This window comes from Macrotis lagotis, chromosome 5 (genome assembly GCF_037893015.1).
Source record: "Macrotis lagotis isolate mMagLag1 chromosome 5, bilby.v1.9.chrom.fasta, whole genome shotgun sequence".
NCBI lineage: Eukaryota > Metazoa > Chordata > Mammalia > Peramelemorphia > Peramelidae > Macrotis > Macrotis lagotis.
In genome coordinates, this window is record NC_133662.1 from 264,559,175 (window position 1) to 264,582,525 (window position 23,351).

Here is a 23,351-nt window from a genome sequence, read left to right on the forward strand (position 1 = left end):
CCCCTCGAATTGTCCCTGGTTTGGAATCTGCTGTGTTAGTCTCTCCTAGCATCATTCAACCTGTCTTTACCACATTCAGACCCTCCCAGACCATGGCTAATGCAGGCCCAGAGTGCATATACTTTATCAAGCCTGCATAGAAGGGGAGTTTTCAATGTAAAGCTCTCTGAGAAGGTCTTCAGAAGCTTTCATGAATTTTAAGCCAAGACAGAATCCTTTCTGTTCAAAGCGCTTAACAATCTCTCTAAGCAGGCCCCTCTGGACCCCATTTGGCTTGATGGCAATAAAAGGATGTTCGCAGTTAGTCATGATGCTGGATTTGCAGTTTGTGCCTGCACCCTGGTTATAAGACATTTTTTTCTTTATGGTTATTTGTGACTTTTCTTTTAAGAATTATTTGTCCTTCTCCTACTAATCTTCTGGGACCAGAAATATTTGATGGAAAGCTTTCCCCTCACCAAACCATAACTTTCCTTTTGACTCAAGCTGCTTTGATTTTTGTTTTTGAAAAGCTTTTAAATGTTATATGATCAAAACTATTTATGAATTTTGTGGTTCACGTAAATGGATTCTTTTACATTTCTTTCTGTTTTTTAGTAATATATGTAAAAATCTTGATGCTTTTTTTCTAGATTTATTTTAGATTCAGCTACTCTGTAGAAGCATTTAATTATATTGGTTCTTTTAGTCTTAAGGATTTTCTGAGTAAACTGTCATCTTGATTTTACCTCCTCTTTACTTATGCTTAGTCCCTTTTTGTAATTTTAATTGCTAGAATGAGAAATTCTAGTATAGTAGCCTGTTAAATGTTAGTGGAGACTATGTCTATGTTAATGATATAATCTTGATCTATTACTCCAACTTGAAAAAGTTGCTCATGATATCATCATACTAGTATTTCCCAACAAATGTGGCCACAAACTATTTTAGGACATGAAGTATATAGTCAAAGAACTTCAAAATGCAGATCTGGAGGGACCTACAACAAGTAACATCCCTAGGATAAACTAGGGCAGGGGGAAATTTAGGAGTAAGATAGAGGAAAGATATTTTCATATCCCCAAAAGATCTGTGTGTATTAACAGGACTAGTGATGGTTTATGAAAAGAAACCTGGTCATAGGACTAGTTAGTAGTTACTGAAAAGTGATAGTGATATTTTAAAAAGTCACTAAAACATTTTCAAAAATTAAGCTATATTTGAATTTTGATGCATTAAAAATTAAAGTGGATTATAATGTCCTTTTGTAAGCAGGAAAAATGAATCTTATTCCAAGAACAATAATAGTATACTTTTAAAATTATAAAGAACTTTTAAAATTATAGACAGAAAGGACTTTAGTTTTACATTTAGAGAGTTTGATCAGAAAAAAAGAAAGTACGTGCTTTTTAAAAAAATACCTTATCAACTGAACTTAATTAGTATTCTGATAACCAACATGACCAGGAAATGTTTTTCAAATTGTATTTATGTAAGGCAATGGGGTTAAGTGGCTTGCCCAAGGCCACACAGCTAGGTAATTAGTAAGTGTCTGAAGCTGAATTTCAACTCAGGTCCTCCTGACTCTAGGGCTGGTGCTCTATCTACTGCACAACCCAGCTGCCCATTTACCAGGAAATTTTTAAGAAAAAGAAACAGAGAAGGCAGAAAACTTTTTAGGGATTCAAAGTCAAGTCAAATAACTAGATTCAAGTTTTTCAAAGTTATCACAGATTTAGGAGAGAGGATGTAGGGGTCATCTAGTCCAATCCCCTTCATTTTACAGATGAGGAAACTGAGGTCTCAGAGCAACTCAGTGGTTTGCCCAAAGTCAACAGTTAGCCCAAAATCAAGTTGGAATTTCTATTATACTGCCCTGTCCGTGGTGTTCAAGTGTGAATTAACCTCTCCCAGCTCCTCACTGCAACTTATTTATACTGAATAGCTCTATTTTTTAAAAAATAAGGTTCACCTATTCCTAATAAAGATGATTTTTTCAAAAATTAAAAGAATTATTATCTAATTGGGTAAATCGACAAAAAAGGAAAAAAAAACCCACCTAAAACTAAAAAATACTTTAATTTACTCTTTTACAGCATAAAGAATCAGGATGCATCTAGGGCTCTAAGTCTGAATTTGGAGGATCTACAACAAAGTCACAACCCTCCCTCCATGTCCACAACAGATTTAGTGCCTCTTTGCTATCACATAAAGGAATACAAAGGAAACAAAACCATCTTAAGGCCTAAATTAATTTTTAACCTTAATAAAATGTGATGCAATATCAATTTCATTTTGACATATATAATGCAGAAGCAATTATTAAAGCTGAGTTCCATTAAGGTTGCAGCTACTGCCAAAAGCCATTTGTTTTGCTCTTAGCAATTCTGACTTGTTTGCTCTGCTCTTTTCAAATTTATTAACTGGACTCATCTGTCCTACCACATGAAGGAATGGTTCCTTAATAAACTGAACTCATTTATTTGCTTTTAATAATTAAACCTAAGTGGAACACGACTGCAGGAAAGGATCTTCCGAACCAAAAACAATTTATTCCTGTAACATCACGTACTCTACATGACCCAGTAGAGGATATGCTCCAGGCTTCCTCAAGCTCATTCCTCTTCTTGCTGCTGTTCTTTCCTGATGGATGCAATCATTTACAAATGACTGAATACATCCTATCCCCAAAGAGCAATGGCTGGGCTTGCCATACCGCAATCCTAAGGGCTATAACCCTTGCCAAACCAAGCTTTAAAAAAGCAAGGCTTTTTCCATTATCAACAATCATCACCACCAGGAATATAATCTTTGCAGTTTAAAGAAGGGGATCAATAGACAATTTTCCCCCTTTGTTGGTCTAAAAATAAATATATGCCAACTCCTAAATGGAGGGCATCTACCCAGAACAATTAGAAAAGGTTTTAAGGTTAAAGGAAGACTCTTGGCGTCTTTCCCTGTTTCTACTGATTGGCCTGTGAGTTAGTCAAGTCTGATTTGGTCATTATTTGGATTCTGATGGTCAGAATGAGGGTAAAGAGCAATTGTTTCTGTTTTGGCCAGAAACCTTAAGAGTCTTCCCTGCCCAGACTGATTTTATTTATTTGTTTTTGATTAGGTCATCTTTGCCTCATTTTTACCTAGCATTAAACACTAAATGGGCATTGCCTCAGACAAACTGAGACCTGAGAAAGACCCTAGCTTAAAAAAGTCGAGTTCTCCCATTGTATCCAAGGCCATCACCAGGCATCCTGATTCTTATCAGACCACTGGACCCAGATGACTCTGGAAGAGAAAGTGAGGCTGGGAACTTAGCACAGCATCCTGTCATTCAAATCCAAGTCACTTGCTTGTCAGGGAATCACCTCCCTGATGTCACCGTCTTCTTCAAAGGACCAAACAACAATGTGGGCTCCACAGCCTTTAAAGATATGGTGTTTTCATGGTCTGTTCCTTCAATTAAAATGGAATATAGAATATCTATCTGTGGGATAAGGCCCTCTACCAATACCCATCTTCAGTTTTTCTAAAACTTGTGTGAGAGAAAGTTGCCTGAGGCCCTGAGAAGTAAAATATCTGGCCTGAATCCCAGGGTGGGTCAAGATCCCACAGCAGGTCTCCCCAGCAGTCCTTTCTCCCTCTTCATCCCACAGCTCAACTTTGGTTGATTATATCTCCACGGCGACTTCATTCAGATTTTATCCTACCTGGATAGTCAACACATCTCTGGCCCTACTTTTGATTCAACTTGAATGGTCAATGTACCTCTGGCCCTGCTTTTGATTTCTACTGGAACTTGCCACAAACATGGCAGTTTCATGCCCAAATATTCATTAGCTTTGTCAGGAATGAGTACTTACATACCTCACTCATTTGTAATGTTTGGTCTGGAAGCTCAAGTGGGGAGAGGATGTGTACTTGGTACAATTGGAAGTATAGGTGGGCGGTGAGACCAGTGAGGGGCTATGCAGCAGGGACAGCTCCAAGCTGCACTCTGAACAGTTTATCTCGACTCAATGGCCAGAAAGAAAAAGCAGAAAACACTGTCTTAAGAAACTGAGATGAAATAAGGGGAAAAGACAGAATGGTTCTTTTTCATTTGGACTCACTTTCCTATATAATAAATCATGATTAAAACACATGGCTGCATCTTTACTAAGTCAGCAAGTGATTTATTTCCTGGCTAGGAAATAGGTTATTGAACAGGAATTTGTCTGACCTCTATAACAGAAATTCCCAACAGCTTGGGAAATTTCATGGGACCACAGCCATTGGTCACATGCTGACCTATGATGTACTGGAGTTTTATTTGTGTTGCTCAGTTGTTCAGTTGTGTCCAACTCTTTGTGAGACCATGGACCACAGCATGCCAGGCCCTTTTATCCTCTACTATCTCAAAGTTTATTTAAGCTCATGTTTGTTGTTTCCATGACATTACCTATTCACCTTATCCTCTATGGTCCCCTTTTTCTTTTTTTGGTCCCCTTTTTCTTTTGCTTTCAATCTTTGTATTGTACTGGGGAGAAATGCCCCAGAGAGCAGAAGCCAATGAGATGCCTCCTTCTCCTGGTCAGGGGCATCTGAAATCCTGGCAGGAGATGACAGGCCTTTTTAATACCCATGGGCTCAGGGAAAATAGGATTTCTAGAGGGGAGGGAGCTATCCATAGGTGGAGGTAAAGGACTTAAAAGCAGGCCTCTATTTCTACTTGTACTGGTGAAATTCCAGAATTAGTCACTTTTCTTCAAGAGTCCTTGAAGCCCACCTTGCATCAGGAGGTGTTAAGTTGAGGAAGACAATAAGAGACGGGGGATCTCTAAATTTTGATTAATGCCATAGTAGAAATTTTGCCTAAAGTCTATGTCAGTTTCTGGTTGTGATCCCTATATACTTTGGGTCTCCCTGGTCCTCTGTTTCCTTTCTATTCCATATACTCCTACTCACCAAAGGATCTCTTGGCTATCAAAAATTCCATCATAGTATATCTTTTGTAGATATTAATAATGCACATTTCCATAATGACTATTAAAATTTTTTCAACTAAAAATCTCTTTCAATAGAGAAACTTTAAATAGAACCTGCCTTGTCTATAATGCCCATACACTCAGCTATGTGGAACAGAAGAAATTAGAACTGGGCACACCAGGCTACAGAAAGAATTCTACTAGAAAAATTACTGAGAAACAAATCACAGTTGGAGAAGTCTTTTTGCTCGGGGTGGGGGGGGGGTAGTTTTAAAGCTATTATTGCCTTGTCTTGAGTCCTTATGTCCCCAACTACTAAAGACACAGTAATCTTCAAAGGCATCAGCAAGTCAGAGAAAAGGGAGTTTTGATTCCTACTGCATTTACTGGGAAGGTTTTTAGAAGGAGGTGGGAAGGAGAGAAGAGAGGGGGTGAAGGGAAATCAGAGCAGGAGGGGAACAGAGAGGATTGTAGAAGTGCTTGGGGCTAATCTCTAGCCTCTTCTCCTGGACTGAAACAGTGGGATTTCACAAGAACATAAAACCAAAAATCCCCAAGAGAAATGCACTGTATGATGTTGGCTAAGAAGAGACAAACCTCCACCTTGCTTGGCTTTACTCCAACAAAGAAAAAGAAAAGGACCTGAATTTCTCCACTTTGGGATTAGATCAAAACAGCACTTCATTAAGTGGAGCCAGTTGGTTTGCTGATAACTGAGAGCATGGAGTAACTGTTGGACAAAATAAGGTTTGGGGGATCCAATGATCCCCAGAGCTGAAGAGCTGAAAGAGCTCTTACATTTGGAGTCTGAACCACCGGGCCCAAACCCCGGCTCTTCTACTTACAAGTACCTTGGCTGAGACTCCGGCTCCTCCTCGCAAACCGAGGTGGGTTAGACCAGAGGACCTGAGACTCTCAGCTCTGGCTTCTGAGGGCCTTGGTTTCCTATTCTATAAAGGTGGGTTAGTTTCAGCTGCCTCTGAGATGCCTTCCAGCTCAGTGACCCCGCTCCTAAGAAGCTAATGATCAGAATCAGTCTCTCCTAAAAGGCCATCTGTACACTTGTTGGCACAACCTGGCAGGCTCATGTCCCAATATGGCTTTAATCAACTCTTCCTACTTTCTTCACTGTCACTGACCGTTTGGATTGCTGGGTCTGGAAGCCTGCAGGAGGGAGGCCACAGTGCAGTTGGAAGGGGAGGAGGGCAGTCAGTCCACAGGGGCTGGGTAGTGCAGACAGCTCCAGCCTGCATATTAAAAGTTTATCTCAACTCAATGACTAAGACAAAAACAGAAAATGTGGTCTGAGGAAACTGAGATGAAATAAGGAGAAAAGAAAGGTTATGATGTCACAGCATCTTGCAAAAGAAAAGGAGACTGATGAGAGGCTCAAACTATTGAAGGTCAAAGTCTTTTTCAGGGGACCAGGAAGGTTTGGCAAAGGACCAGAAGGACCCCAGAAACCTAAGAGAGACCTGCTTCCTGATTTACAATACACAGAGAGAAAGAGATTATTTGTGGACTTAATTTTTTGCTTATAATTTTCTGGAATTGCTCATTTTTTAAAGATTTTTGCATAATCATCAGATGCAAATAAAATGACCTCTATAATTAACCCCCACCTCTACAGCCCCCTTTCCACTGACTGTCCAAAACAGGATGTACTCCTTTGGAAAGTCTTTCATTAGGAGGAATGGGAAGGCTATTTGGAGGAGTGCTTCTGACTCAAGTTCAGGGAGAATTTATCCGTAATCATTAGAGCATAACTAAGTCAGTATTGTGCAAAGAAACTGTCACCTGGGCTATATTCAGAGATGAGCAGGCTGTCAGGAGCAATTATTCCTGGCTAATAATTAGTAGAAGGGCAGCGGGCAGTGTCTCAAATATAGAAAAATCCAAGAAAACAGGCAGTTCAAGATGCCAACTACTCACCACCATGTTGTAAGCATCAGGGACTTCTATCTCAAACTGAAATTTTCCACCCTGGTAGTGACCCTCATCTATCAGAAAACACACAGAAAGAAAAGAAAAAGAAACCTTTAAAAATGAAACAAAAACCAAACACCACATTAGGATATGGAGGAGAAAATGAATCATGTTTTGAAAGAACTCCCCTACAAAGTTAGACATTAGAAAAAGAGCAAGAATTTTAACTCAATTTTCATTTAAACAAATCTGGCTAAAATCACTTTCTCACTGATTTTGAATAAAAAAAGTCAGAACATATGCATTCAGAAAATATTCATAAGAATGAGCTGTACAACCATGGTCAGGACTGGAGCACATGGATGTTTTCTTATCTTCAAAAGGATGAAGTGATTTGATTCTGGCGCTGCCTCCTTCATGGAACCTTCCCTCATGGCTTCCCTGGCTCCAAGTTCTTAAACACTTTGCCTGCTTGTCCTTTTCTGCCCCCTTTTAGAGCTCTTCTTTCCCCCACTTCACCCTATCCAGTATTTTATTTGTGTTTGTTGTATCACTGCTGGTAGAGTATAAACTCTTGAGGGTAAGCAATGCCATTCTTTCTCTTTCTATCTCCAGTTCCCAGGTACTTAATAATATTTTTGGATGGAGGGGCACAGTGGATAGAGCTCCAGCCCTGGAGTCAGGATAACCTGAGTTCAAATGTGACCTCAGACACTTAATGATTACCTAGCTGTGTGAGCTTAGGCAAATGACTAAATCCCATTGCCTTGCCCCTCCCCCCCAATAAATATTTATGGATGGATAGCTGAACAGATCCTGTCTATGGACTTTTCTTCCTATTCCAACAGTGAAGATTCTCTTAGATAAGAACTGATAACTTCTTGCCCCAAATTTAAGTCGATTTACCTTTTTCCCTATTCCCCATATTTGAAAATCCTATCTCTACACCTAGGACTTCTATTTGGAGCATTTGCAATAGTTTCCATGCCCACTTTGACAATGGTTGACGCTGTCTGGTATATGATATTCAAAACTGAAAATATTTTTCATTTGCGGATACAAGTTTGAGCAAATGGATTAATTGCTAATCCCATGAATTATGGAATTTGACTTTTGTATGTCATCTTTAGATAAAATAAAATGTTTTCTGACATTCTAGTATATTTATTATCTTGGCCTAGTAGCTGAGATTTTATCTTTCATTTCCATTCAAAGCAAATGAAGACCAGATATTACTTGCTCTTTTCTTCTTTTCTTCATTTCTAAGAAATCAATTTCTAAAGCACTTTGGATACCTTAGACACTGGGGGCCTCAAGTGCTCAAACCATAGCAGACAGTGTCCAAGGGGACCTTCAAAGGGGCACAGGAGAATTTTCACAAGTTCAGAGGAGTTGAAGAAATAAACAAGCTTTACCGACTGGTTTTTCATGGTGAACACTGTGCTGTATAAAATGTGACCTTCTTGACTATCACTGCAGTTGACTTCTGGGGAATATGGACCCCACTACATCACCCTCAGTGTTTTCTCTCTGCCTCCCCTGCTTTCTCCTTTTCTACTAGGGATGAGCACACATCTCTCTTACTCACATCCCCTCCCCAACTCACCCCTTATGCCCACTTCTCACAAATTTGGCTTAACAATGTTGTTTTGAAATCTGAAAATGGCAAAAAACCTTTGTAGGCAAACACTTTGGGGATAGATGGTGCAAGAGTCAGCTGTTCCTTATAGCATACAAGTTATTCTCTACCAAATGTGAAACCTTCACTCACTTAACTCAAACATACAAATCCACATGGTCTTCAGGTTTAATGACAACCCAGTGAGAAGTTAGAGAATCTAAGATTCCAGAAATGGAGGTCAATCTTTTACCATGTGACAGGCTTTTAGGCAACCTGGATCAAACATTTTTCACTTGGCAATCTGAACCTCAGAGACTTTTCTACCCCAACCCAAGTTGATCAGCTTTTTGACATCTCTACCTCCAGTTTCGAGTACATGGTCCCATTATGGGGCCATCTTCCCTGCTTTCCGGTGGGAAAAAAAGTGGCATCATTGACAACAGTGACAAAAAAGAGGAAAGGTGGCACCATTGTGTAGCTCCTATCTAACTGCTGGGTTGGCTGCTGTATTCTTTGTTTGAAGAGTAACTCTCCAACAGTCCACAGAATCTCTGAATACCATCAAAAAGCAAAATTTCAGATAAGTCTTAGTCAGGAATCTATCACAATCCAGTGACTCAGAATAACAAGAATACTGATATTTTGAAGCTTCCAGCAGCCAGGTTGCCATGATCAGAGTGATGCAGGACTTTGAGAAGGGTGGGGAAAGTCAGCCCATTCTCTCCTGTCTTCCAATTGGTTTTTTCACTCTAATTCAGAGGCTTTCTTAATAGGAGTCCATGAACTTTTTAAAATATTTTAAAAGTATTTTGATTTGATTGGTTTCTTTTGTATTTCTCTGTATTTTGTTTCCTGGATTTGAACATTTTATCCTGAGGAGGGGTCTACAGGCTTCAGCAGACTGCCACAGAGGTCCACAAAAAAGGGTGAAGAGCTCCTACTCAAATGACCTCAAGCAATCACAGAAATATAAACTGAATAGGGGAAAGAGACAGTTGGAGGGGTCCTGATCTGTTCAAATAGTTCACAACCACCTCATGAAGTGGGCAGTATTTTTATTACAATGTAACCTTAGGGGTCATCTTCCACCCTTCTCTTTCTCACCCCCCTCCCCTCTCCAATCCATGATCAATTCCTGCTGTTTCTTCCTTCCTAACATCTCTCCAATATTCTCCTTCTCTTCTCTGACTCTGTTCCCATCTCATGGTGGAGGCCATGGTCACCTCATGCCTGGATTATCATAGTAGTTTGCTGGCCTCAAGTCTCTCCCCACTCCAATCCATCTTCCCTTCAGTTGTCAGAATAGTCTAGTTAAAACAAAGTTCTAACCATATCATACCCCACCTTGAAACAAATCAAAACAAACTTAAATTTGGGTGGTTCCTGACTACATGGAGGGTTAGCTACAAAATCCTAGTTGGCATTCAAAGTCCTTCAGGACTTGTCCCTTCTTACTTTTTCAGTCTTCTAACCCCTTCCTCCAAGTACTCTGTGAACCAGGGACACTAGGAGTGTCCTCCTGGCTGGTTGTCCTCTGTGCTGAGACCCCTCTTCCCTCCTCACCTCCTGGTTTCTATAGAATTTCCGTGCACATCTCATTTTCTGTAACAGCCCTTCCTGGTCCTTCTTCCTTTTGCTGCCTTCCTCCCTCGATACACCTCAGCCTAACCTTTGACGCTGTTTGCGTGGAGGTGCCATTAGAGCAGGCACTCCCTGAGAGCAGGAACTGCTTGGCTTTTGGCTTTCTATGGAGCTCCAGGGCTTCACAGTCTCTGGAACTAAATAAAACATCCACCCTTGGAAATGCTTTGGGGGTGAAGGGAGGGGGAGGCAGAGTCATTAAAAATCTTTCTAAAGCAAAAAATCTGTAGAGTGGCAAGGGGGCTGGGCTGGCTCCCAGGGAGAAGTCCGACATCTTTACGCTGTGCCATTCTCAGCTTCTGGGGCTTTCTGGACACTGCTTCTCTCAAGCTTTAAATCTGCATTAGACTGTTAGAGGAAGTCCAGCTCCTGCCTCTTCTGACTCCATGTCCCTTGCTGGGAACCTGCTTCCACTGCCCAGGACAAGAAACTTCAAGGTCCTATCAAAGGTGGGTTAGGAACATGACTGGTTCTCACCTGGTCCCTGGCTGGTCCGTGTGTTGCCCGCAGAGACGGCTCTAAATAAGGACCATCCTCCATCACCAATCTGGACTCACTACAACTTTGGCTCAGGGTCAAGATGAAACAAGATGATCCCAGTGGGGAAGCATCTCAGACCCTTGCAGGTCTGTGTTTGGAGGCAAGGCCTTCCAGGCTATGTGGGGCAACCTGCTGCCCAGGGCTTGTGGAATTTTATGGATATGAATCATTAAAAGTGGTCAAGGTGCCACCATTTTTTTTTTGTTTAACACAGATGTGTCAGGCCTTCAAAATACTTGAACACCTTTGCCCTAGGTAATTTCCAGGGAAGACATGGCATCATTATGGCCTCAAGTCCATAAAAAGCAGCCACCAAAAAGAATGCCCAGGTTTGTTGCCAGGTCACCAACAAGTGTGCAAGTATCCTCTGGGCAGGGACACCCCAAATGCTGGGCACTAGGGGCTTCACAAAAGGGAAGAGATTTTTCTCTATCAAGTCCTCTGCCCTCAGTCTGCCACACAGACACGCCTTTTAAGGAAGATAACAATAATTCTGATTACCAGCACCACCACACCATTTCCATGCACATGGTTTCCTGATTGTTACATAATTCTGATAGAGAGAAACAAGGATGGTTATAACCTTTGCCTAGGAAAATACAGATTAATGCAGAACTTATGTCAAATTGTTTACTGTCTCAGGGAGAAGGAGGGAGAAAATGTGAAACTCAAATTTTTTTTAAAGCAAATGTTAAAAATTGTTTTAAATGTATTAAGAAAAATAAAATATTTTTAAAAAGAAAACACATGTGAAACAATTTGCAAAGCTTCCAACTATGATGATGATGATGTTAGATGATGATGATGATGATGTTAGTCTTTTGTTCTTTTTTTTAAGGTTTTTTTTTTTTGCAAGGCAATGGGCTTAAGTGGTTTGCCCAAGGCCACACAGTTAGGTAATTATCAAGTGTCTGAGATCGTATTTGAACCCAGGTACTCCTGACTCCAGGGCTGGTGCTTTATCCACTGCGCCACCTAGCCGTCCCTGTCCTTCGTTCTTGAAGAAGACCACAACATCAGGGAGGTGATGCCATAACAAGCACATGAATTAGATTGGAGTGAGGGGGGCTGTGCTAAGTCCCCAGCCTCACTTTCTCCTCCAGAGCCACCTGTGTCCAGTGGCCAGATATGGATCAGGATAACAAGAGATGACCCTGGATGTGAGGTGATCAGAGTTGAGTGACTTGTCCAGGGTCACACAGCTAGTAGGTGTTAAGTGTCTAAGGTTACATTTGAACTCAGGTCCTCCTGATTTCAGGGCTGGTGCTCTACCCGCTGTATCACCTAGCTGCCCCTCAGCTATATATGTAGACACACAAATATATTATTATAATATTGGCTATCCAGAATAGTCATGGACTTTGGACTGATTAAAATAGGTCTCAGAGTAGCAAAACGGCTCCCATAAAGGCAGCCAGATAACACAATGAACTCAGGAAGCCATGAGTTCAAATCCTACCTCAGACTCTTTTTAGCTATATCACCCTGGACAAGTCATTTGCCTCAGTTTTCTCATCTACAAAATGGGGATGATAATCAGAGAACCTCCATGTCAGGGTTGCTGAGGGTCCAATGAGCGATGACGGTGTTTTGCAAGATTTAAAGGGCCATCAAAACACCTACTACAAAACTCACATATTTTACCTTTCTGCACAGGGGAGACACCTTCAGGTCCTACAGTTGGGTGTAAAGTATGAGTTGGCATAAGCCCACACAGACCAGCAACCAGTGATGGCCAATAGAAGGAACAGACAGAGGTGACACCAGTCTAGGGACATGGAAGCCAGGGACCCATGGTGCCACCCACCTCACTGATACCTATGAGGTAGGCACATAGCTGCAGTCTGTCTGTACTGGTGACCCCTAAGTCACCAAGAAATTATTGAAAAAAGAAACTGCTCCTCAAGAACACCTTCTAATACACTTAGAACACTAAAGCATTAGCACTAAGTCACTTAGGAAGATAAACAAAGAAAATAAAAATACAATATATAAAGTAAAAAGGATCCAGCTTGAGTCATTTGGAAACCCCCATCGGAGGTGCACATCGCTCCTGGGAGTCAAGTCCTGCTGTCTCTACCTGAAGGCTGGGAGGCCGACGGAGAGAACTGTCCCAGATGGCCTCACTTGTGGTGCCAGCAGAATCTCAACAAAGCAGAGATAAAATACATGACTTTTTAAAACTATTGTCAATCCATTTTTACAGAAATTAAGGTTTTGCTTTTCTAGAGAAAAAGTCCCAGGCCTCACCCAGGTCACTTCTCCAGGCCTCAGACAGGCTGATCTCAGCCACAACCTGGGCAACAGCCCAAAAGGTTGAGTTGTTTTCCAAGATTCATGGACTCCAGTCTCTGCATTTTATTCCTGAGGCCCATGATGTGTCGTGACAGTCTTGGTCTCCCCAGCCCAGCCTTGGGGCCCCCAATGAAAAGGGAGCAGATGTAAGAGCAATGATTTACATCAGTGAGGGAAGTCTGAACCACACAGCTCCCCAGGAGCACTGGTGACGGGTCACCGAAGGAGAAGGAAGGACACTAGAGGGGCCCCAACACGGTGCTGGGACCTGAGAGAGCTGAAGAACCAGAGGATGGCCCCTCGATGGAGGGTTTAGGGGAAGACACGTATAGCAGACGAGAAGAAAATGGACAGGCTGGGGTCTAGGCCAAGAGGGAGAGCTTAGATTTAGAGTGGTAATCCCACCTAATCATCTCATTTTACAGAGGAGGAAACCAAGCCCAAAGAGGGTCACCCCTTCCTCAGGTTGAACCTCCTCTGAACACAGTCCACAGAAGGGACTGGGCAGGACACCAGGGCTCTGTTCTATATTCTGCAAGAGATGATGACAAAGACTGACAAAATGTCTAGAAAAAGGAAGCAAGACCACAAAGAGTGGGCAAGGTTTCATAATGGTCAGGTCAGACCAAGTTGGATTAAGTGGCAGTGATGGGGAAAGGGAAAAGGATAATCCAAGTTCCAAGAAGTGAGAATGGAAAGAATTTGGAGACAAGTCTCATGAGGGATATTTCCAGTTCTTACCAATAGCCTGAGTTTCATTAAGGACCCCACTGAAAGGGAGGTGGGGGTCAGGATACTTTTATTTTTTTTTAAATTTTTATTTTTTTTAGTTTTTGCAAGGCAATGGGGTTAAGTGGCTTGCCCAAGGCCACACAGCTAGGTAATTATTAAGTGTCTGAGATCGGATTTGAACCCAGGTACTCCTGACTCCAAGGCCGATGCTTTATCCACTGTGCCACCTAGCCGCCCAGGATACTTTTAGAAAAGCACACCTTACCTTTTGGGTCCTGGGTCTCATTCACAAACCAAATGACCTCAAACCTGGGTGTCCTCAACTACAGAATTAGGGTGTCAGATTGGGAGTCTGCCAAGTTCCTTCCTGCTTGATGCCAGAGTCAAATGATGCTGGGTCTGGCCCCTCTATGCTCTGCTCTTCCTCTCTCCCCCATACAAAGGTGGATGTTACTCCAGAGGGTCTCCCCAAAGCTGAATCTGGGTAGTAGAAAGAACCTGACTCTGGTCAGGGTCCTTGTCCTGCCTATAATGCTGATGAGTTGGGTGACCCTGGCCAAATCACTTACACTCTTCTGTCCTCAGTTTCCTCATCTGAGAAACCCAGAGAATACCTGCTCTGTCTGTCACACAAGACTAACATAAGGACTCAATGAGCTAAGTGTATAAAGTGTTGTGCACACTGAAAAACTCTAGCCAATGGTCTCTAACCATCAGCTCCTGTTTCCACCATTCACTGATTTAATCAACTTGCTACGCAGTTGTTAGTGGCTCCCTCCTCTCTCCACCAGCCATCTTCCAAATGCTGAAATTCTTCCAAAGGTGTCACAGATGAACTCAAATGTATAATTAGGAGTGCTGGGGGGCTGGGGATGGGAATGTTCCCTTTAAATTGTACCACTCTGCTGACTCTGAGGGAGAATGAAAAGAAACAAGTGATTCACTTGTTTGGGGCTAGTGGTGAGATGAGGAGTGGCAACCACTTCACTTCTTCCCCAATTCATTAGCTTCCTGCCTAGTTTCTGAAGCCTAGTTTCTGGACCTTGTCTGACTCTTTGCTCTCCCTTCTCCCATCTTAGTAGTGAATGCTACAAGATAAGACTGACTTCCAGGACATCAAGGTAGAAGGCCTTGGCAATCAGGGGAAGGGGCACAGCCGAATCCCTCCCAATCTCGACTTTACCAAAGGGTCTTCAGAGTCCCGTTTCCATCCCGAACATGGAAGTCATGCTGTTATTATCAATGCTTCTTGTTTATGTCCAATTGCTTTGCAGGGCAACAATGCTTATCTATCATTAAATATCACACTAACTTCTGGTGTAAATTTTATATGATTCCATCAAAAAAATCCGTTTGACTTGGTCCAGTTTTTATCATTTGGCCACCACCCACCACATTCTCTAATAAACAACTTTTAAAAACTGAAGGAGACATTGTCAACGAGGGAACAAAAAAAAAATCACACCAAAGTTGACATAAATAAACTTCATTGCAAAAAGTGATGATAATTAAAAACTGAAAAAGTTTCTTTTTTTTTTTAAGTCTAGGTTTTAAAAAAAGAAATTCTCTTTCCTATATAAACTTCCCCTAAATATATGTCCTCCTCTAATGCACACTCTGGCCTGACAGTGACCCTGGACTCTCCATCTACAAAGGGCTGTGGGAGTCTGGAAGGGTCTCATACACACAACAGCAAGGGGGTCGAAGAAGGGCAGGTCCCCCTGATAAGCCCACGCATGGATTTACAAATTATCCAGAAACATTACCTGGGGTGACTGTTAGCTGAAAGTAGTGAAGCTTGTTTGGATCAGGAAAATTCACTTTACATGTACCTACAAAAGAAAACAATTGTGAGGCAAGTAGACCAGCCAGAGAGAGCACCCTGGCATGGTGGGTGCTGGGGACCCTCTACACCCCCGCCCCAGCTCCCACAGCAAGGGTGCCAGGCAAACTCCCTCCAAGTCACACTGTGTCCTGTCACAGTAAAGGCCATAGGTTGGAAAACCAGTAAACATTTCTTAAGTGCCTACTATGTGCCAGCACTGTCTAGGTGTGACTTACACATGAAGAGGAGCAGGATCAGTGCCCAAAGAGAGACACCCAATCACAGGGACAAGAAGAAAGACCAGGGAAGGAGCAGACCCTAGAACCAGAAGCCCTTGAGGCGTGTCTCTCAGCTGATTCCACTATGCATGTCAGCAGAGGTCCCTCCCTCAGATCATCCAGGGATTTTGACTACCCTTAAATCACTGGGTAATTTTCCTAAATAAGAACAAGGAAGGATACCCACCTAGGACATATATTTAGCTGAGTCAGGTACATAAACATCAAAATACCCACAAGATATCAGTTACGTGTGGGGGGGATTGGAATTGTATTAAATATTCCTGAACACCCTGAAAACCATTTTTGCAGATGGGATTTGTCCCTGAGATAAATATTTCCTGAAAGCAGGGCAGCATTAGGTATGGAAGGTTGCTAATAATCCTTCCCTTCCATAGTTCAAAGAGGCATCTTATGAGTAATATAGATATTACTGAAATGCATGAAGGACAGTTTGGTCCTTAGCAGATGACTACATTGCTTCCCTGGACAGTGTCGCTGGACATGGAAAGGTCCCATTTGCTTCCTGGAATTTGTTTCTATATGTGGATTCTGAAGTTCACCCATTTCAAGGTGCAAGAAAACTAGAAATGGACAAAACCAATGCCCTGAGGAACTCCAAAAAGAGACCCCAAGGGCTCAGGACTCTCCAATTCTGGCAGGCCTCCTGCCAGCCTTCTGGCCTCTTGCCTACCTACTTGCTCCCTGGTTTGCTTGACCCTTGGGTGACAACTGGGTCTGTGACCTGTCACATCAGGACCAGAGCTCAAGGTCCCTTCACTGGCAGGGCCTGATTCCAAAGCCCAAAATGCCACCTCCTCACCCCAGTGACACGAAACAAAGGAGGACTTGGAGTAGAGGAATCAAAAAATAGAAGTGAATTGTTCTCCACTTTTGGTTTATCCATGAATTTAGTTTTCTTACTTTTCTCCAGGCCTGAATGGAGCTGTTCTCTACAGTTCTATCTGTCAATCTGCAGACATGACATTCTCTGGGATGGTTTTAGGTCATAGAATCATGGGATCCAGAGCTGGGAGAGCTCTCTAAAAGAGTTTCTCACCACAAGGTGATCAGTATGTAAAGTGGGACAAGAGACTTGTCCAGATATGCTCATGACCGATGCTTCTCGACCAACAGTGTCGGGGGATTCATAGGACTTTAAAAACCCAGGACTAAAGGGTATTATTTAGTATTTTAGTCCTAGCCTAGATTGAACCCTGGACACTCAGGTCAACAGGGAATATTTTGGTAAAACCGTCCCTGTTTCTTTTTAGTGTTGGGTGCTTGGAGGATGGAGAAGAGGGACTATGTGAAGCAAGGTAGAAACTCATCTGGGTGTGCTTTTCAATTGTATGGTATCAAATCAAACTCAAGGAAAAGAATTTTTAAAAACTTCTCCTCCTAGATTACCTAACAAAGTGGAATCAAGGCTCCAATTCTATAAACTAAAACAAAAATGCAACACATTCTCAGCATTACTAGTCAAGGAAAAATGAGGGATTAACTGTGCCCTTCCGGAGATGAGGATGGGAAGTCATTTGGATTTGGGATTATGGACGGGATAAAGGGAAATCCGAAAAGTACACATATGCAAAACGAAATGAACTAAGGTTGAAGAAGAACGTTTCCCTCTCTCAGTCATTCCCATTATTTGGAAACGGGCCCTGTTGAGAATGACTGGTCACAGGGCAGCTAGGTGGCACAGTGGATAGAGCATTGGCCCTGGAGTCAGGAGTACCTGAGTTCAAATCCGGCCTTGGACACTTAATAATTACCTAGCCGTGTGGCCTTGGGCAAGCCACTTAACCCCATTGCCTTGCAAAAACCTTTAAAAAAAAAAAAGAAAAGAATAAAGAAAGAAAAAAGAGACTGACTAGTCATAATGAATATAGGCTTCTACAGATTTTATACCTAGCAAAAGATCTCTGTTGCTGCCCTGAGAAAACGTAGTGTTCTGCTTCCCATTTGTCCTTTAAAAAAGGCAGCCACATTACCTTCAGAGAAAATGAAGTGGGGTGGAGGGCAACCTTTGACCCTATGAAAAGTCAAAAGCCAAAGTAAAGGTAGAAATGGGGAACAGGTGACCTCCTGTAAGAGTAAAAAAGCACAACGGCTCGGGTCCAGCTCTGTACTTACAAGGTAAATTGGCTTCAAGCTCTGCAACCTCTGTAGAAAACAAAAAGACTCTGGTTAGTGCCAGATAATTCATGCATTTTTAGATAAAAATCTGCCCCAAATGGACTGAGGTTTCTACAATTTGGAAAAACCTCAGGATTTTTTTTGGACTAATTACAAAGAAGCTTAATTTTCACTAAACTGGTGAAAAATCTTAACTCCAGATTTGAAAAAGAAGTAATACAGATGACAAAGAAGGTGAACAAGGTCTCTAAAGATGGTCCTTAATGAATAATGCCAATGCCCCGGCATCCCCACAGCAGACCAACTAGACCCTCTAAAATCTTTCTCACACTCCTTGCATGTCACTCAGAGGCAAAAAGACGGAGGACACTTGTTCTAGAAGTTGTGAGGATGAAGTTCCTGGTTCTCCTTATTTCCTTCAGAATGTTGATGCTACTGAAGACTTATTATTAACAAGGACTAGAATTTATGTAGTGTTTTAAGGTTGGCGAACCTGGATGCATGATCTCATTTGAAAACAAAAATTGTTATCAGCATCAGTCCTGTCATTTGTCCAACCAATATTCTGAATATTGGGTCCCAGCTTTTCAAGAGGGTTGGGATCAGAAGCAGGGGGGATGATTACTTCTTTTTAGTCAGTGAGCCCAGAGCATCCCTGACACTGGTCCTTTCCTAGGGGCTCTCCCATGTTACATGTGGGACCATCTTGTGGGAGATGGCTGGTTCATGCAGCAACCCTGTCCTGTGCTTCTAAGAGGAGTGGAGAGAACTGGTGCACACCAAGTAAAAGAGAAGCAGGTAGTGACAAGGAGGGAGGGAAGAGATCAGAGCTAAAAGGAGCCTTAGGAGAGGTCAGTCTTAAAAAGAGGACCAGGAAAAGTCCAGAGAGGAGTGAATCCAGAAGGTGAGGGGTCAACAGTGCGCAGGAGCAGAGGCCAGTCCAGGGGGCAGCTCATTCAACAGGCAGAAAAGGGGAAGAGAAAGTGGCAAGGTGTGTAGAGAACAATAATGGGCCCTTACATTTCCATTTGAGGTCTGCCGAGCAACCGCAATTTCCAGTATAGATGGGAATGGTCACAAACCTTCTGTTGCTTCTTTTTTTTGGAAAACAAAGATCAGAGGGGAAAGGACCTAAGAGTTTTACAGCATCTCAGAGCAAGACCCAATGCCCATATCCATCATAAAACCCCCTGTATAATCACATCTCTCTAATGTCCCTAGGGGTCAAGGATGGACCCTGTTGCAGCTGGTAGTATAGTGGAGGAGCACAGAAAGACCCAAATTGCCAGTTCAGCCTGAGATACTTACTAGCCATGTGACCCTGGGCAAGTCACTTCACCTTTGCCTGTCTATTCTTTCTCTGTAAAATGGGTATAATAAAACCCCCCATTCCCCCAGGACTGTTGTGAGGATCCAATGAGATGGCCTTTGTAAAGTGCTTACTGGCACTAGGTGCTAGATCAATAACTCTTTTCTCTTCTCTTTCCCCTGACTGTTGTCATTCTCAGTTACTGTCTCTAAATGTCTCTACCAGAGTCATTCTCATGGGCAGTGGTGAGGGGATGGTGAATGTATCAAGGCTAGTGAATGAGTCTGGGCCATCACCATAGTCAGTCAAACATTTCTGCAGGGCAGACAATGTGCAAAGCACAGAACAAAACCATTGGGGTGACAGCCAGATGTGATCCGGCTCCTTCAGCAGTGAAGGAGGCAGCCCTCGTGGCCTGGGAGGTCAGAGGCTCCTGTATGGGAGGGAGCAAACTGTCTTGAGAGCACTCAGTGTTACTGCCCTTGTAAGAAACCCAATTCCCACAATGGCCATGTGTCAAGACAGAGATCTGACCTTGCTTCATGAGTTAAGGGATTGGTTTTATCACCAGAGATTTAAAGGAGAAAATGATGAAGAATGGATGATGGACAGAATGCCGTTGATCCCCAATTCATTTCTCATCTTTATGGGGTGATCTAATAGGCACACTGAGGGCATTGCTGATGAAACAAGACAAGGAACAGATGCGATTCCACAGGTGACATTGTCTAGCAAAAGACTCCAAGAAGACAACCATCTCCTTTATTATGGTGTTGATTTTTTTTTTAGGTTTTTCAAGTCAGTGGGGTTAAGTGACTTGCCCAAGGCCACATAGCTACGTAATTATTAAGTGTCTGAGGCCGGATTTGAACTTAGGTCTTCCTGACTCCAGGGCTGGTAGTCTATTCACTGCACCACCTAGCTGCCCCTATGTTGTGGATTTTTTAAAAAATTAATTTAAGGCAATGGGGTTAAATGACTTGCCCAAGGTCATACAGTTAGGCAATTATTAAGGGGCTCTATGTACTGTACCAACTTGCTGCCCCTATGTTGTGGATTTTAAAAGGCTTCTGACTCAGTACAGACTCTCCTCCAAGAAGGACTCCAAGTATGTGAAGAACATACAAAAAATGAGATCAAGATGATGATGTGTGCTGCTCAATGGTGGGTATCACCTTTGGTGGATGCCTCACACAATGTCCAAGTGACAGAACACAAATCAAACAAGGACGAGGCCAACTGCTAATTCAGTCCTAGTACAAAGCTCTAGAAGGCTTGATGGGTCTTCCAGAGAGTCATGAATATTCTTTTAAAATTTCTTTATGAATGTAATTGTCAACAAAAATGAACATACCAAGATATAAAGAGAACAAGAAAATATTATATAAGAAACTGTGAGCTTCTGTCAAGACTGGTTTGTTTTCAAAGATGTCAACCTACCTCTCCAGACTACAGACACATTTCCCTCTATGAGGAAGTCAAGGTGGCCTGCTTACTGTCACACAATGACATCCTCTCTCTCTTCCCCTCCTCACCTCTGCCTCTCAGAATCCTTGGTTTCTCTTTACATCTTATGGGGGAGGCCTCTGAGCTGCCCTTTTTAGGCAGATGGCTCTGAAGAAGACTGAGGCAGGGGGGTTTAACACAGCCCCCCTTTACTCAAATCCAATTCATCTGTTGTCATAGTGTCACCTCCCTGATGTCATGATCTTCTTTGAGAATGTAGGACAAACATCATCATCATCATCATCATCATCATCATCATCATCATCAGTGCCTTGCCTAGAAACAGCTGGTAGCAGAGTGAGGAACACTGGGTCTAAAATAAGTAAGACCTGAGTTCATATGCTGCCTCAGATACGTCCAAACTGTGTGACCCTGAGCAAGTCACTTAATTTTGACCCATTTCAGTTTCCTCATCTGTAGGATGAAAATAATAATAGTAGCTATTTCTCAAGGTTATTGTAAAATGTTAGTTATTACTACTACAATGATTGCCTTCCATGCTATTTTGAATGTGGCTGGGTATGTACCACTGTCTCACCATTAGGATGTCAGCTTTTAGAGGGCAGAGGATGTTTACCTTTAATGATATGCCAAATCTGGGGGAGAGAGGTGATGGGGAACCAGAGATTTAGGGGGAAAGTCTTCTTGGAAGTATAAGAGGGAAGGGGGGCTGGGCAGAGGCAAAGCCAAGCTTGGCCAGCTTCGGGATTTAATGGGGCCGGATCCTACAGACGTTCACCCACCATGCTGCTACCTTTGGCAGACATGTTGTAAGCACCACTGTCTGATCAGCTGATTGAATCTGCTCTCTACACAGTGTAAGCCTGAGAAATGTGACCGCACGCTAAAGGTAAATTCACTTTTTATCCTCCGGTGACAAAAATCTAAACCCTTAGGACATCTATTCTGTCTGTGATATTATTCAGTTACACCATCAAATATGTTTATAAATGAAGGTAAGAAAAATACCTTAGAAAAAATGGAAAGAGGGTGGTTAAATTAAGGAAGGAAAAAAGAAAAAGTGCAGAAAGGGAATTGACCAGGTTGAAAAATGCTCCAAGGAATCATTTGTAGGATTCAAGCCTTTTTTGATAATAGCCCCCATTCCATTATACTTACCCCCCTCCCCCCCAGTGACAGTTCTGTGGAATGTTCTACCAACCTTCGGCAAAAAAACAAAAGGAGACTGAGAATGCAAACACATATCTGACCGGGAAGCTTCAGAGGTTGAAGACAGGTCAAGAAATTGCCAAGAGGCAGACCGTCGGTCACTCCTATCCAGAAATTCAAACCAGAAATCCAAAGAAGTTCACATTAAGTGAAATTGGGAGCAAGACAGTACACCCATTGACAGTTCTCCTGGGATCACAACAGATGTTTTCCAGTCAGAACTGTAAAGATCAGCTTCAAAGTGACTTTAAGCAATGGTTATCACTGAAACTGATAGCCATGAGAGACCATGCATGCGGGCTGGGGGGGGGGGGAGTCAAGATGGCAGAGCAGATCCACTCCACAAAACCCCTTTCAATATAAAATTCTGATCAGTAAATCCAATAAAAGGTCACAGTGAATCATTTGACCAGCCCAGGTGGCAAAGAGAGGCAAGTGGATACTGGGATCTGGCCTGAAACTGAGACCTGGGAAAGAATTTTGTTTAAAAAGGCCAAGATCACCTGATATCAGCTTGATGGCCCATCACCAGTCATCTTGACTTATCTTGCCATTGGACTCAATAACTCTAAAGAAGAGAGTGAGGCTAATAACTCTGTGTAGCTCTGGCACATTTATATCCAATTCACATACAAATCAAGACATCACCCTTGTGATATCATTAGTCCTCTTCAAGAGGACAGCACCACCAACAATATCAAGTCACATGAGGTGCACCCCAGTTCAGGGAACCTGTGCCCGAGGAAAAGGCCCCAGATCCATACTGGAGGGTACTTGAATGGGAACAAGCATCAACTGGCAGTTTGGTCTCCCATTACCTAGTTATGGGTCCCAGATCCACGGCAGACTGAGGAGGGATCTTGGGCTCAAGGGAGGCATCCTGGGGCAAGAAGTGGTTGCAGGCTCTAGGTGGTGTACCAGAACCATATTCACAAGCCCACACCAGCTAAGGGGCCTGGACCTCAGGAATAATGTTATCTCAATTCCACCTTCTAACTTGGAAGACTTCAGTCTGATACCTAAAAAGAAATAACTGGGCCTGGAATCAAAGAACAGAGGGAGCCTCCACTTTTCTCACTTTGAGCTACCAGGCTTCTCAAACAGCCAGCCAAGTGGGGCTGAATTCAGTAGACCAGGTGGGCAGCAATCACTGGATCAAGCCCCTCGGGGAGCTCTGAACTTGAAGTTCTCCAGTCACCTCTGTCCCTAAGATCCCAGAATAGCACAACACTTGATACTCTAAGAATGCAGCCACAGGAGCAATCTGGACCTTTCCTCAAGAAGATCACAGTTCCAACATCAAGCCTGAAGTCACCAACAAACAAAAAAGAAGCTATTATAGTGTCAGCAAGGTGGGAGACAAGGCCTCCAAAATACCTACAAGCAAAGTTTCAAAGAGAACACAAGGTGGGCACAAACTCAGTTG

General features: G+C 42.6%; 1 protein-coding gene across 6 annotated transcripts in view; it reads right to left on the reverse strand.

The window, feature by feature from the left end:
- Positions 1 to 23,351, reverse strand: part of UBE2F (ubiquitin conjugating enzyme E2 F (putative)) — a 103,492-nt gene that overhangs the window by 41,461 nt on the left and 38,680 nt on the right. For 5 of the 6 annotated variants that reach the window (XR_012468894.1, XM_074189758.1, XM_074189757.1 and 2 more), the window contains 4 exons: positions 17,938 to 17,967; positions 15,465 to 15,530; positions 6,876 to 6,943; positions 6,083 to 6,190 (listed from right to left, as the gene is read on the reverse strand). Coding sequence is in view for 5 of the 6 variants with exons in the window: in XM_074189758.1 (XP_074045859.1) it covers positions 6,083 to 6,190; positions 6,876 to 6,943; positions 15,465 to 15,530; positions 17,938 to 17,967 (272 nt within the window). In the remaining variant the exon portion in view is untranslated. The remainder of the gene's footprint in view (positions 1 to 6,082; positions 6,191 to 6,875; positions 6,944 to 15,464; positions 15,531 to 17,937; positions 17,968 to 23,351) is intronic. The other variant, XM_074189756.1, reaches the window with a different exon arrangement.